Below are 14,588 nucleotides of genomic sequence, written 5' to 3'. Positions count from 1 at the left end.
TTGTCTCCTGATTCAAAGGAGCTGGAATCTTATTTTTTCTTTTGGTCTTGCTGGGTGTAATTTGAGGCAAGAAATTGCTGCCCACAGGATGTCTGTGAAGTTTTCCCTGAATATTGCGTACTTACAGTCATGAAGAAATCTCATCTGTGGACAGCAAGCAACTTCTCAGTCGCTAAAGTTCCTCTAAGTCGTGGATGTGGTGGGTGTTCGTGTCAGAACACCTCGGGGAAGGCTGAGAACTCCACCTGCTGCAGAGCGTGAGCAGAAAATCCAGGTGTGGAGTTGGTTTTGCAAGGTTTTACAGCTGCACATCTTCCATTTCTGGTAGTGTGCGTGGTCTACCGCTTGCAGAGCAGCGCTGGTGCTTGCGGAGATCTGGGCGAGGAGAAAATTGGATGGATTTCTCCAGCTTGGCTCAGCCGCCTCATTTTCCAGAGCTTTGTGAAGCGCTCGTGGCTGACTGTCGGTGGTGTGTCCCGCTGTTGTAGGGGGGATTGCAGCAGGGGCTTGGCCAGGTGGCGTCTAGAGAATTTGTTCCAACCAAAAATTCTCTCCCCAGCCCTGGTGATGTTGGGGGACTTGAATCCTGAGTTGGCTTTGTTGCTGGACCCCACCTTGTATTCACAGAGCGATGGTGGGGTTCGAGTGTGGCTGTGCAGAGCTTGCATATAAACAGCTTTGGTGCTTCGTGCTTTGGTTTGAGGGTTTGGGGCCAGAAACTCGGAGCCTGTGCAGAGCAGGACGGCAGCACCGCCGTGCTTCCCGGGGGACACGGCCGGAGGGGTGAGGTGAAAGAGGTTGGAGCCCTTCCTCATCCAGCCTCACGCCCCGCAGGAATCACAGGCTGTGGCGCGCAGCTTGGTCTCGCCACGAGGCAGAGGGCCGCATACCTCGCCTTCAATTTCTGCGTGCCGTGCCTTTATATGCAATGTAAAAGAGCCGTCGACAGGATTATTGCAGAGGACTTGCTTTGGCTGTAGCTGGTAGGTAGCCAGCGCCTCTCACTACATAGTCAAATGAACGAGGGTGGTTTCTTTGCCATCCGTAACAACCGTCTTTGAAATCCAAGAGAGAGTTAAGGATCCCCCTCTGCGTGTCAGACAGCAGAGGTATTTTGGTTTAAGCAAGTAGCCGACCCACTTCTCGAAGCGTTTCCACTGCTGCCAGGAGATTCGGTACGGGCCAGTGGTCGTGCATCTGTGCTTGGTCAGGCCTTCACCCAGGGACGGCTCTCTGCCTCTTTCTTTTCCGTGTTCCTCCGTGTATTATAACTTTGAATTGTCTCTCTGTTGTTGCAGTGTGCAGAGGAGTGAATGCCCCATGTTGTGTTAGTGCCTGTCTGCCATGCTGGCCTGTCTGCCAGGACCAGGTGACCTCTCCTTTCAGCTTCTTTCTTACACGCAGATGAACACTGGACTTCAGAAATGTGAGTGACGTTTTGTCTGCAGGATGTGGTTAACTGTTAAATCTGGCTCTGGTACAGCTGTGAAATAAACATTTAGGGTACAGTGGAAAAAACGTTTAATGTTAGAGGCCTCGTTTTGTTGTGCCTTCAAGGCATCCCTCAATAATGGCTGCGAGAAAGCGCTGTGGAGGTTCACGTGCGTGCAGCAGGGCTTTCCAGAGGTTAATTTTAACCACCACGAGACAAAATGCAGGCAAGGTTTCTGTGAGATTCATGCCTCTGCTGGAAACATGTTGTGCTAAAAGTGTGCCGGTTGACTTGCTTCTTAACACAACTTTTTCCCGACTCTTTCATTTCGATTCGTTTAATTACTCGTAGACACCCATAAAAGCTAGATCGGGCTAATGCAAACCTTTTGAGGTCAGCTCTGTTGTTCTACACACCTGGGGCATATACCGCAAATATTAGTGATCCAGCCCAACTTACTAAAGTTCAAAGTTTCCGTCTTCTTTCTGATGTCTCTTTGGTGCCTCTCAAAATCTGTCTGCAGAGTACTGTGATAATTCATGCCTGATAACTTCAGTGTTCCTTTTGATAGTCGAAGTGGTATTTTCAGGAGAACTTACACTTGGGAATGCAAGGTTATTGGCTAGAGGTTTTTAAAATCTGGCTCTGGCTCTGCTCTTTATTTTTGTACCCTAATTGTTCAGCTGAAATTACAGAAGGTTTCTACGTAAGAGCTGTGTACTTGGCTCACAGGGATGTATCTTGTATTCGAAACGTGCACTGGGAGATCTTGGTACCCTCGGTCTGCTCGTGGACTCGTTGCTCTTTAAAACCAAGTAATTAACACTCCGGTTAGAGCTAAATTGTTAACATGGTTAAGATGCTGCTGAAAATAGGTAAGCTAATTTTGCAGTTAAGGGTGACATTCTCAAAGTACCAGTCCTGCCGGTGGTGCGTGACATTGTTCACGTACACGTGTGCTCCCCAGCACCTCTTAGGGAGCATTTATGCCGACTCCACAGGCTTGGTGCCTGTAATGACACTTGTGGCAATTGTAAAAATCCCTACTCACAAAAGGACTTCATTAGAAGGTGCAAAGCTAGGCTTTCCCCTTCTCCCTTCCCATTTCCAGCCTGAATTTTGCTGACTAAAATGCGCTTATCCAAAAGGCAGGCTGCCGTGGTGAGGCCGTGCCTCGGCTCTGGCATTACGAGAAGTGTCTTTGGCGGGTTGGAAAGCTCAGCTCTGAAAGCAAATCGCTTAGGTTCGTGCGAGCGTAGCTGTGCATAATTCAGGTGTTTGCTAATTACACAGCTTACAAGGCAGTGTGCTGGTGTGGGGGCAGTGTCTTAACCTGATGGTACCCGGTGCTGTTCCGGAGAACGACGTATCACCGTGCTGAAAGCGTCGCTGCATGCTGCTTAGTGAAGTCTTCGGGGCACTGCATTTAAAAAAATTCAGGACAGAAGTAGCTGGCAGGCACTGGCTGGCGGTGGTAATGCTCAGCTCTTCCAGTGTTTTCTGATTTATATGGAGGAGGAAACTGCTTATACAGACCTTGCTCACCCCTGCTGCAGATGTGTGTAAGATTAATTGGTGCATTTCTCTACATACTGTATATGCACGAGTGGTCTAGCCCCTGGCCAAGGGAAAGCTGAGTTAATGAGTATTTTTAATGAACAGTGACTCGTGACTTTTGATGGGGGGTGGGATAGGGCTTTAATAATGGTGCTGTTGCTTTAGCAAAAGGCACAGAACTCCACCTGATAACCTTTATTCAGACTTACCGTGTTTGTATTAACGATTTAAGTGTCATTTTCTGGATCAGACTTTTATTCACGCTTAAAATTCCACACTGGCTCAATTATCTTTTTTTTTCTTACTTTCAAGTAAGAGGCATTTTTCTTAAAGATGGTCCGTGGAGTAGGTGCTTTGTGGATTGATCACACGTATTTCTTCCTTTTGAAACTGAACCACTAAGGGACTTCAGATTTCCTATTTTCCTTCGAATCCCAACCTATGACAGCATCACAGGACAGGTGGTGCGGGCAGCTGAGGCCGAAGGCAGCATCCTCAGCCAAAATCACCTCCGATCTGGGAGCTGAGGCTCCTTCTGTAAAGTCTTCTGCGGCTGAGACCTCTGTGCAGAAGGCGAGCACGGCTGCTTTTCGCTTGTCCCGGTGCAGACGCTCTCAACAGGGCAGGAATCCTGAAGGCCCGGTTGTGTTTTATTTAACGTTAATGAAAATTTAACCATAGGCAATTTTAAAAGCTGTGGGGTTTAAAGGCTTAATGTGAAGTGCACTTGAAAGATGTTGCATTAGTGCTGAGGTGAGGCAGAGGAGTGTATCTCATCTGACAAAAATAGCTCCGGCGTGGTGCGACGCCTGCAAGGATGCAAGCAGATGAGCCGCTTGCCTCAGCGTTAGCGCGATCAGTTTATGGGGGTAATTGCTCGTATGCACGGCTTTACCCTGTAGTAAACATGAAATAATTGCTTTTCAACAAAAAGTATTCTGCCTTGCATTCACCGTCCCGTTGCTTTCTTCATGGAACCTTTGTGGCCTGGTACAGAGTTCTGGCACTTGCCCACGGATCTCGCATGCGTTCTTCCTACTACCAACATTTTCTTTCAGTCTATTCTAGCTGGTTTTCCATTCCCTTAGTTACAAGACCTAATCGTTCTTTACTGGTTTATAGGGTATTTTGGTCAGATATTCAGACTCTTGATCACCCTGTAATGTGTTTCTCCTTTCTCATGATACTTGTTGTTGTTGTCTTAATTATTCCAATCATCGGATCTTGCCTGTGGAACTACCAGCAAAACAACGTTTTAAGCAGGACATTGGGACCCATCATCTCGGTCAGGCCTAAGTAGAATGGGTGAGGTAGTTCGCAGTAAGAGTAATCGTAATGTTAGCCGTATGAAAAAAGAGATCTGTTTGAAATGGTTGGTTCCAGAAGATCCCGTCCAAGGGATTTACAAGATGGTTTACCATTTCGTAGGGTACCAAACGTGACGTTCATGCGTTGCTTAAGCCTGACTGAGGGGTTATTTTCACCCTTCGCAGGAAGGAATCCATCCAGATTCAGGACTGCAGGTACGCTGTAACCGGTAGATGCAGCCTGGCCAAAGTCAGTTCCTTCCTAAAAGCTTCCCTTGCAGTTCCTGCGTAACAGAAGGACAGATGCTTGAGGAAAAGAATACTTAGTGTATCCATCCAGCGTTAATGTTTACCACCTAATTTGCTGGTGTGCCTATAGAAGTTTCAAGCAGGCAGGGAAATTTCGATGAGAAAGATGTCATGAAGTATCCACTGAATTTTTCACCTGAAAATGAAAGCTTTGTGTGAAAATGGACACGACCATAACTTAAACCATAATACAGAAAGGTGTGGGCTCCTTTGTCCCTCGTTGGTGGCTCTTCTCTGATTCATGGCGTGTTGCAAGGGGTCGTCCCAGGGGGAAGAAACAGAACTTGGTGAGTTTGGAACATTGCTAAAAATAAAGGTTGGGAAGCTCACGGAGGCCTTGGCCTCTGATGAACGCAATTCAGAGGTTCTGCTCCCCGTTAGGGACACAGCAGCTCTCAAAAGGACAGACAGAAACCGCCTGCCTGCAGCGGAAGATACGGGGCTATGAACAGAGAGGATATTCAGGTTAATATCAAATGAGTGCTTTGATTAAGAAGAAGGGTGCTGTGTGCCAGTGTTTGGACAGCACGCAGAGGGACGAGTATAAACGGCAGCGCGGTGCGTGCTGTGCTAGGGACCCACGGCAGCCCGCTTGCAGGGCTTCTCATTTCACAAAAGGTATTTTTAATACTTCTATAATTATCCTTCCTTTCGGTATTCATCCTATTTTCCGTTTTCTGGCCCTTACTTTCTGACGGTAAGTGCTCTTAGAGCAGCACTGATCTCCTCGCTCGGGAAGGCTGGAAGCCGCAGGACGCAGAGACAGCGAGTGCGAGCCGGCTGCTCCTCGCGCTTCAGCTGCATTCGGGAGCCTTTTGGAGGCAATTTGCTTAGAAGAATCAGAGATGGATTTTCAAAAGGAAAGGCTGCTTGCCTGAGAGCATCAAGCACTTCGATTTCCGCGGGTCAGAGAGCCAGATGCAGGGCTGGGATGCTCTTGGGCTCTGGAGGAGCTGGCTCCTGTGTTTCACCTCCTTTCAGGCACGGGGATGCTGAAAAGTTGAGCAAAAAGGATGGGCGTTTTTTCCTGTTTGCGGGGTGGGGACAAAAAAAAAAGGCAAAAGCAAAGTCGGATTGTAAAAGCTGCGAGCCATTATTTGAAGATTACAAAATGACTTCTGAAGTAGGAGTTTTGTGGTAGGGAAAGGGCCCAAGTCTCTGCTTGGAGTGAGATTGCAACGGGAGGCACAAGCACTTCCCCAGATTTCTGAAGTTCTTTCCAAAAGCACTTCAAGCTGGTAGGCAAGGTAGGTATCTGGTAAATCAGCACAAGTGAAACCACACCTCTGTCTCCAGAAGTCTTTTGTCTGTGTCTGCGGAGCAGCATGGTTTTAATCTTGTGAGGTAATCACACAGTTCTGCTGTTTGATACCGACCGGGCTGCTGTCCCTAGCAAGGTGCCAGGCTGAAAATTCAGCTGAAGGAATAATTGCCAGCCATAAAATAACGTACGCATAGCCTCCTTCCATGTGCTGAACTTGGACTGACAAGGACTTCCTAATGGACAAAAAGACACTCAGAGTGCTTTCAGATGGCAGCATCTAGGAAAGAGCTCAGATTTAAATGGAGGCTTGAGCCGAAGTGCTTTGTAAGGCTCCCACCTCGGCGTTCCGTGAGTTTAATGTTTAATTCATAACTTTCTGCTTTCTGAATTACACGCTAAAGATTTTGAGAATGGCTCGAAGGGTCACGGGGAGGCAGCCTTAAATTAAGAGATGAAAGACTGGCCCACCACCACCAGCCACAATAAGTACTGCAGGCTCCAATGCTTAAAGCACGTTACCTGGTTTTGTCCAGCTGTAAACGTACTCTGATCAAAACACTGGTTTGGTTTTGCTCCTCTAGGCAGTTTTTGCCTGAAGTCGAACTGGGGTTCTGTTGGTCTCCAGCTAATAAAGGGAACGAGGGATCTGGTAGACGATTCGCTGGTGTGGGAAGATGAAGTTGGTGCCTCTCGGTTCCCTGGAGATTTCCTCCCCTTGCTGCGTGGTTGTCGTGTCCTGGGGTTGGTCCCTTGCTTGCCAGAGTCAGTATTGATGAATTTCCTTTCTCCGCAGGGGACACTACACAGAAAATGAGATCTGCACAGTATCCTACCCCAGCAGAATTGGATGCCTATGCTAAGAAGGTCGCCAACAATCCACTGACTATAAAGATTTTTCCAAACAGTGTCAAGGTTCCCCAGAGGAAACACATACGCCGTACTGTGAACGGACTTGATACTTCGGGCCAGAGGTACAGTCCTTACCCGTCTCAGGCCACCACGAAAACGGGCCTCCTGGCCATAGTCAAATCTCCAGCGAAAGGAATTATCAAGGACTTTGACGGGACACGCACACGTCTGCTGCCGGAAGCGATGATGAATCCCCCTTCCACCCCCTACGTTGCACCTAGCACTTTAACCCACCCCCAGGCGCTTGCTCGCCAGCAGGCTCTCCAGCATGCACAGACTTTGCCGCACCCCCAGAGCATCCCGCAGCCACAGACTTTGCAGCACCCTCAGGGTATACCACAGCCACAAAGCTTACCGCACCCTCAGGGGATACCGCAGCCGCAGGCGCTGCCGCACCCTCAGAATATGCAGCAGCCGCAGGGCTTGCAGCATCCTCAGCCCATGGCACACCAGACTCTGCAGCACCCCCCGAACCCTTTGCTGCAGCCGGGTTTACATGGAAGCAGAAAGATGCCGGATGCAGACGCGCCGCCGAATGTGACCGTGTCTACCTCAACCATTCCCCTCTCTATGGCTGCCACCCTGCAGCAGAACCAGCCACCGGACCTGAGCAGCATCGTGCACCAGATCAACCAGTTCTGCCAGGCCAGAGCTGGCATTAGCACTACCTCAGTCTGTGAGGGACAGATCGCCAACCCCAGCCCCATAAGTCGCAACCTGCTTATCAATGCAAGTACCAGGGTATCTACTCACAATGTCCCTACGCCCATGCCTTCCTGTGTAGTAAACCCTGTAGACCATGCTGCTGCTGCTATTCCTTCTGCCTCCGTTAACGTGCCCATGGTGAATATTAACAGGGTGCCGCCTGCGTACCAGAACGAAATCAAATCGGTCGCGTGGAACCAGCACCAGCTTGCACATCTGCAGCAAATGTGCGGGGACGCTGCTGGGCCCGCTGGACTCGCGGGGAAGCACCCTCAGAGAGAGATGGCGGGGCAGAGCTTCCCCGGCAAAACGTCCAGCTACCCTCAAGAACTGTGCATGGGCCAGTCGTTCAGCTTGAAGCCCCCCCTCGAGAAGCCCACGCCCTCTCCGCCTGTGAACGGCCTGCAGGGACCCTTGCCGTACACCAACGGGCACTATTTCCAGCCCATGTGGAACAACATCCTGCCCACGCCCAACAGCGACAGCTCCGGGTCCCAGGACCTCGCCATGCCTTTCCACGGGGGACAGCCGGCAGGAGCGCCGCTAGATTGTGCGGGAGGAACTCATTACAGAGCTGGAGCTGGTCCATCCAGCCAGAATAATGTGATGCAGACCATGGATTACCTAAGCGGGGACTTCCAGCAGTCTTGCTTCAGAGATCAGAGCATGGCCGTGCTGGGAAAAGTCCATCGGCCCCCCATGAACCGAGCACCTGAACCAACCGATAGTCGAAATCTTCATATTCAACACCCAGGGTATAGATAGGCTGCAGTCACTTTCACAGACAGAATTAGAGGTTTAGTCTTAATTTTAATTAATAAGCAAGGCATTTTTAACTTGCAAACTTGTGTGATCATTATAGTAACCGTTGGAAGAAGACATACTGTATATTTAAAAGCTTTGCTTACATGTTATCTCTCTCTCCTTTATGCATCAAATATTTAACATGCCTTTTGTTTCAAAGAATTTCATTACACTACTTCACGCCACAGCTGTTTCCTCACCGCAGAATCCCCTTTGTGCTGCTTTTGCCTTCTGCTTAGTAACTACGTGCTGGACTGATGTTGAGTTGCTGCAGGGTTTCACAGTTGCATCTGTTCGCCAGCTCCTTGAAGAGCCAGGTAGTGTAGCCGCTTAAATTTCCATCTCAATTTCCTCTGAAGATTAAGAGCAACAGAATTTGTCAGGAAGCAGGGCTTATTTTCAGCTCGAAAGCCCATTTCATTAATGCATTAAACATTGACCATTTGCACTGTCTAGAGGCCTATTTAATTGAAAAAGAAGCCTACGTTTGAAAAGAGCTAGCTAGGGGTACGTATTTAGGCATTAATATAGGAAGAAGCTTTCCAGCCGTTTCTTGCGGAGATGCCGGCATTTATCGTTTAGACTTTATCCAAAGTCAAAAGTCTCCGACAGATTTTTTTTTTTTCCGACACTTTTTTTTTTGTGGACAGGGTGTGGGGAGGGGGATTGGCGGTTTTAGGGCCCAGGCAGCCTGGCTGCCGTCTGTAGCTGCCTTTTTCTGCATCACATTTCCCTTCCCCGCTCCTCTTTCGCCAGCTAACGTCGTCTGAACCCCTCGCTGCTAGGAGTCTGGCTGTCCCCAGGCGATGGGCTGCGCTGCGGCTCGCCTCGGGGAATCCAGACCCACTGACAACCCCAAAAAGGGTTCAGCCGCTTTCTCCGGTAGCTAGAATGAATTTCAGGGCGAGGAGACGTAACTCCAGCTCGTCTCCGGTGCGATGAACGGAGGCGCGGAGCCACGTTCTCAATGTTCTCACATTCCAGCAGCGGTTCTGGTGGAACGGGAGGCGGTGGATCCGAAGCGAAGCTCCGGCCACGAGACACCGGGGGACTTTAGAGTCCCGTATCCTACAGCAAAACGCCCCAGCTGATTTAATGGAACGATTCTCCTCTCTGGGAATTAGCGGAGCTATTAATAACATACCTTCTTCCCGGAGTCTCGGTGCCTAACTACTTCTGTTCCTTCCCCAAGTCACTCGCAGCAGCTAGTCGAGTCAGTGACCGGTAGGACACTAACTATTGGTAACCTCAGCGTCTTGTTCTCTTCCGTGTCTTGAAACATAACCTTTCCTTTTTGAGAGCCGAATTTGTTGTAAGTAGAAAATTCCTCATCTCTGTCAACGAGGCTAATACTTGAACATAATGATCACAATCAAGTTTGGAAATTAAAAAAAATAAATAAATAAATGCATTGATTCTTTATATGTACACTGGCTAAAAAAAAAGAAAAAAACTATTGCTCTACACTGTAACTTTTAAGTGTAATATTTCTGTATGAATGTCGCCTGGTAGTGTGGGTTTGAGTAGCATTGTGTATGGGTGAACCCACTGGCCTCTGCCATCCACTGGCCTCCCTCACAGCCCTTTGAAAAACAAAGCCTTAAGTATTTGCTCCTTGAACTTTCCTTAACGAGCATGGTTTAAAATCTTAAGACATCATACAAAAATTAAAAAAAAAAAAAACACAAAAAAAAAAACTTACAAGTTTTGAAGTGACGTCATAGTTGGCTAGAGATTCTTAAAGTTTTTTCGTAAATGGAAAAATTAGAAAACATTTATTTGTATTTTTTTAATTTAGATGTGTAGTCCTGGGCTGTAACAAATATTTAGGTTTCAAAGCTTAGCAGAGTACGTTTTCTGACTCCTTGCGTAAGTTAGTACACTTATGTCATTATTTAAATTCCTTTAAGTGTACTATAAGCCGTTCTTTAGTGATAACTCTTTAGCAAAGTTAAGCAATTTGACTAAAGACGGATTAAATTATGTGTTGGCTTGTGTTGCCTTATATTTAAAAAGGAAAAATTGCCTGATTGTGTTATGCCAAATGATAGCAACATGAAGTCCTAATTTATTGTTTATAATCGTATTCCTGCAGTCTTTGTGAAAACTGGTAAATATACATCTATGAAAGAACTAAAATCCTGAGGCTTTTCATGCAATATTTTTCTGAATACATTATATTGGAAGCCGAGGTTCGAGTCTGAAGCTGCTTCCCTTACAGTCTCCCTGTCGTCTCCCCTCTCCCGCTCCCCCAAATCGATCTAGGGCTGTGCTATGACTTTAACATTTCCTGCTAAGTTAGTTACTGTAAGGTGTTCTGCTACCTGAATACGTACCTTTTTACTAAATAAAATATTGGCATCTCCTCTCTTCGTTAGCCTGCTACAAATCTGACCCCAGACTCTTATTTAAAACTATTTTTTTTCCTTCCTGCTCTTCTCCTAAGAGAGGGCCTTGAGCAGAGCCCCGTGTCGTGGTCTTTGCTGAAGTGGTTTTGATGCCTGGTGTTAAATGTGGCTGTTAGCGATGGATGTACGCTGGGAACCGCCGTGACTTGCTCTGCGGAGAGCCACGACCTCTGAGACTTTGCCCTGGCGCAGCAGGACTGGGAAGCAAAAATATTCCCAAGCCTCATCCAGGTGGGACGTTGCCAGGTGCCTGCTTGAAAAAATAGGCATCGCTCTCCTATGAAAACATACTACAACACTTCCTTTTTTTTTGTTCTAGGAGCGAGGGCTTTTTTTTAACCGCGACCGTTCGCCTTTGCGCAGCAGCTAATAGCTTCTCCTTTCTCCTCCTTCCCCATCAGATCTGCACAGAGAAATACAACCGCCGACCTGCCTCCTTCCTAGGCGCAGGGAGCCCAGCCTCAGCCTGCAGGGCGGCCCCGCCTGGCACCGCTGCCCAGCCAGGTGGCAAAGGGAGGAGCGGGTGAGGCTTAAGCCCGAGGCCAGTGGCACCGCAGTGCGGTAGGAGGTGTTTCTGTGCCATTTGTTTCACGCTCCGCTCCGTGCTGGGCCTTTCCTCGCTGAAGGACAGCCCGGAGGCCGGTGCCGCTCATGGTGCCGAACGCGGTGGCAGCAGCGGCGCAGGGACCAGCACCCCTTGGCTCCTGGGGATGCCAAGGCAGGCAGCTGCCTTCCAGGAGTTCACACCGCTGCTCCCACCGCAGCGCTCGCCTTCTTTCCTTTTTGCCTTTTTTTTTTTTTTTCCTCTGCGGCTCAGTCGCTTCATGACCTCCAGCATAGGAAGTACGAGCACCAGATTTCTGGTTCCACGCTCGTACGCGGAGCCTGGGTACCCACAGGTGGCAATTCTGCTCTTTGAGGAAAGAGCAGGGCACTTGCAGATGTTTTTCTGAACTATTTATGCTGTGTTGTCAGCACCGAACCCTGTCCCCTGTACAGTACCATGCTGGTTTAGCAGAATCTTGTTATCCTGGTGGTTTCTAGCACCTCCCCTGCCAGCCGAAGGTTGGCATGAAATAGCTTCTAGAAGGGATAAACAGGAAAGTGGTGTAAAACCTTCCAGGAGGAAGCTTCCACTCCGTGTCTTTTCTTTTGAGCAGAAGCTTTGAAGCTGTTAAATCTCAAGCCCAGTTTGTTACAGCCCAAAGTTAATGTTTTATAAAGACACTTGTGAATTTTCTTTCTTTAAGCTTACGCTGTGAAAGACGTCTCCGTGGGACTTGGCCACTCCCGTAGAAACCAAACAGAAATGTTTGCTGGGGCTCACGGTGGAGACAACGGGGAATTGCTGCTGTATTTGATTAAACCACATACTGATTATATACGCTGCTTCTTATGTGCTACGGGTATGAACTAGATTTTTTTTTTTTTGTCTGCAGGAAAAATAAAAAAGTAAAGCAGAAAAAAAAAGAGAGAGAGAAAGAGAGCCCTGGTCCCTCTGCCCCTTGTGCTGTTTGTATGCAGGGCGAGTGCGTGAGGCAGGTTGGCCCGTGGGGGGGGTACAGAAATACCCAGCGGGTGCTTGATGTGGTTGGGGTTGGACACATCCTAAAGGGAATTTGGGGAGGGGGCTCAGGGTGCGTGGGCACAGTGCGTGGGGTAGGACCCGGCTGCCCTTCTCCCCTAAGAGCACCGAGGAGGTCGGGAGGAACAGAGGCGATGCAGAATGTCAGAGGCAGGGAAGTGCTGAAAGAATTGCTCACAAAGTCAGTGGGAGAGGAGTCTGACGTCCTGCCCAGGTGGAACAAATGCTGAGGTCAGGTCCGTCCCTCGCCCTGCCCGTACGGGGCTGCTCCTCCGGGGTGGGAGAAGGGCTCGGGGTGTTTGGGGCTGCTCCCAGCGATGCCCTCTGAAGCCTTGACACCAACAGCGTGTGCAATAAATGCCCAGTTTGGGTTCTTAGCATAGAACTAAATAAAGATTTTTAAAGGGGATCATAACATTCATAGACCTCTTCCAGAAGACGGGAGCCGAGGGGATTCCCTCCATTCCCAGCGATCATGTAGCTCCTTTACGGGACTGACTGTGTGTTTTCCTCTGCAAGAAGAGAGAACAACAGAACAACTACTGATTTTTTCCAAACCCCTCTGCACTTGCTCGAAAGACATGGGCGTCTAAATTTCTCTGACGACAAACGAACATCTTTTGTGGGGTTGCCGGAACCACTTCGGTCTCCATCAGTCTCCACAAGGAGGAATCCGTTCTGCAGAGCCTCTTCCAAAGCCTCTTACATCAGCTAGCCCTGGTTATCGGCGTGGGGATATTGGGCCAGTGGGGACCTCAGCACGAGCAGCTGCTGCCACCGCCGAGGAGTTACGTTCAGGCACAACTAACCCAGCCTCTGGTGGAAGGCAGAGTAGGTTCAACCCTTGGAAACTTCCTCTTTAGGTTGAGCGTGGGTTTCTTCCGACACTTCAATTGCTGTGTTTGGGCTTTCCCCCCGTGCTGTGCTCACGTTGCCAAAATTGATTTGGGTCCAAGGTAGGCAATGCGCTATGGGAGGTGTAGAAAATTAGAACACGGGAAGCTGTAGCGAATAAACCAACACCAGGCTGGGAACGGGACAGCACTGAACTTAAATTCACCCATAATCTTAAAATGCCATGCCGTGTCCCCAAATTTCCCCCCAGCTGAAGGGAGGGGGATTGGGGACAATGCAAGGGCAGGAGGTGGTTCCTGCCCGGTGCCTCTGCTCCGCTCCAGCCTGGCCAATGCCACAAAACCGGGTTTAATTCTTTGCTTTCGGCCCCAGATTTACCATCCAGTCCCACACAGCGCGCGGGCTCTGGGTGCATGCGGAGACCTGGCCGGGCTCTTGGGCTGCTGGTGGGGTCGTGGCGCAGCCGCGGCGCTTCTGACACTCTTCCAGTGCTCAACAAGGCCAAATTGTAATAAAATTACCGGAGTATTCTATCTAATTAGTTTAAGCTAATTTCGAGGCAATTGGGTACAAGCCGTAGATTCAGCCAGGAGGGCTGCTGTCCTGGGAGACGTATTAAAATTGAAGAGGTGAAATTGCACCGGGGTTTCATTGCTCCCCCCCCCCCCGTTAAACCCTCTCCCTCGCTGCCCTGGTGCTCAAACCATGCGTTCCTGGGAAGCTCTGGGGGAGGCGGGGGAGCCCAGGCAGGTTTTTAATAAAGGACGCAAAAAGCACTTTTGTCTTTGTGGTGTTTTTTTTGTTTGTTTGTTTTTAACCCTTACGAAGTATTAATGCCTGGTTCAGACACCTTAGCTAAAGGCGCGTCCACGAATGGCGCAAACGCCGGCGTCGGGCTCGAAACCTCACCTGTCTACAACCCAAAGGGTTTGTGGGGTTTGAGAGGGATAGGTCCCCCCCCCCCCCCCCCCCAATGGGGGTCTTCGGCCGTGGGTGTGCTTTGGGGCAGGGGCTGGCCCCTGCTGGTGGGGCTGGGGGCTTCCTGGTGATGGGGGTTATTTGTAGGGGCTGGGGGAGGGTGCCTGGTGATGGGGGGGGGGGGGGGGGGGTTATTTGTGAGACCTTCTGTGCTGGTGGGAGCCAGCCAGGGTCAAAAACGGGGCTGGAGCAGCGAGCAAGGCGCCTCGCTATGTGTCCAGCAGATCCGGGGCCTTTGCAACAGACTTCCCACAACTTTCCAGGAAGTTTATTTTTAAACTCGCTCCTTGAGTCTAAATTTAGCAGCGCACCGATTCATCTCCCTCTCCCCCCGAATAATAAGAGCATCTCCTGCTTCTCAACCCAGTTCTTGCCGGGGATTTGCCCTCCCCGTCTCCGAACGGATCCCGCAGAGACCTGAAGGGCGAGAGGTGCTCGGGGAGCGGGCTCGGTGCCGGGGTACGCGGTGAAGCCG

At 49.5% G+C, this 14,588-nt stretch overlaps 1 protein-coding gene across 6 annotated transcripts in view; it reads left to right on the top strand.

Annotated features, from left to right (window-relative positions):
* FAM222B (family with sequence similarity 222 member B) overlaps positions 1-13,908 on the top strand; it is a 38,616-nt gene extending 24,708 nt beyond the window's left edge. The window contains exons 1-4 of one of the 6 annotated variants that reach the window (XR_005813946.1): positions 102-257; positions 1,299-1,426; positions 6,663-11,218; positions 11,946-13,908. Coding sequence is in view for 5 of the 6 variants with exons in the window: in XM_040532382.1 (XP_040388316.1) it covers positions 1,345-1,426; positions 6,663-8,248 (1,668 nt within the window). In the remaining variant the exon portion in view is untranslated. Of the gene's footprint in view, positions 1-101; positions 258-1,069; positions 1,075-1,298; positions 1,427-6,662 lie in introns of those variants that run through there. The other 5 variants (XM_040532382.1, XM_040532381.1, XM_040532383.1 and 2 more) reach the window with 5 other exon arrangements.
* Positions 13,909-14,588: the final 680 nt, after the last annotated feature.

This window comes from Cygnus olor, chromosome 20 (genome assembly GCF_009769625.2).
Source record: "Cygnus olor isolate bCygOlo1 chromosome 20, bCygOlo1.pri.v2, whole genome shotgun sequence".
Taxonomy (NCBI): domain Eukaryota; kingdom Metazoa; phylum Chordata; class Aves; order Anseriformes; family Anatidae; genus Cygnus; species Cygnus olor.
The sequence above is the reverse complement of the archived record's forward strand: the minus strand, read 5'-3'. Positions and strand labels throughout refer to the sequence as shown.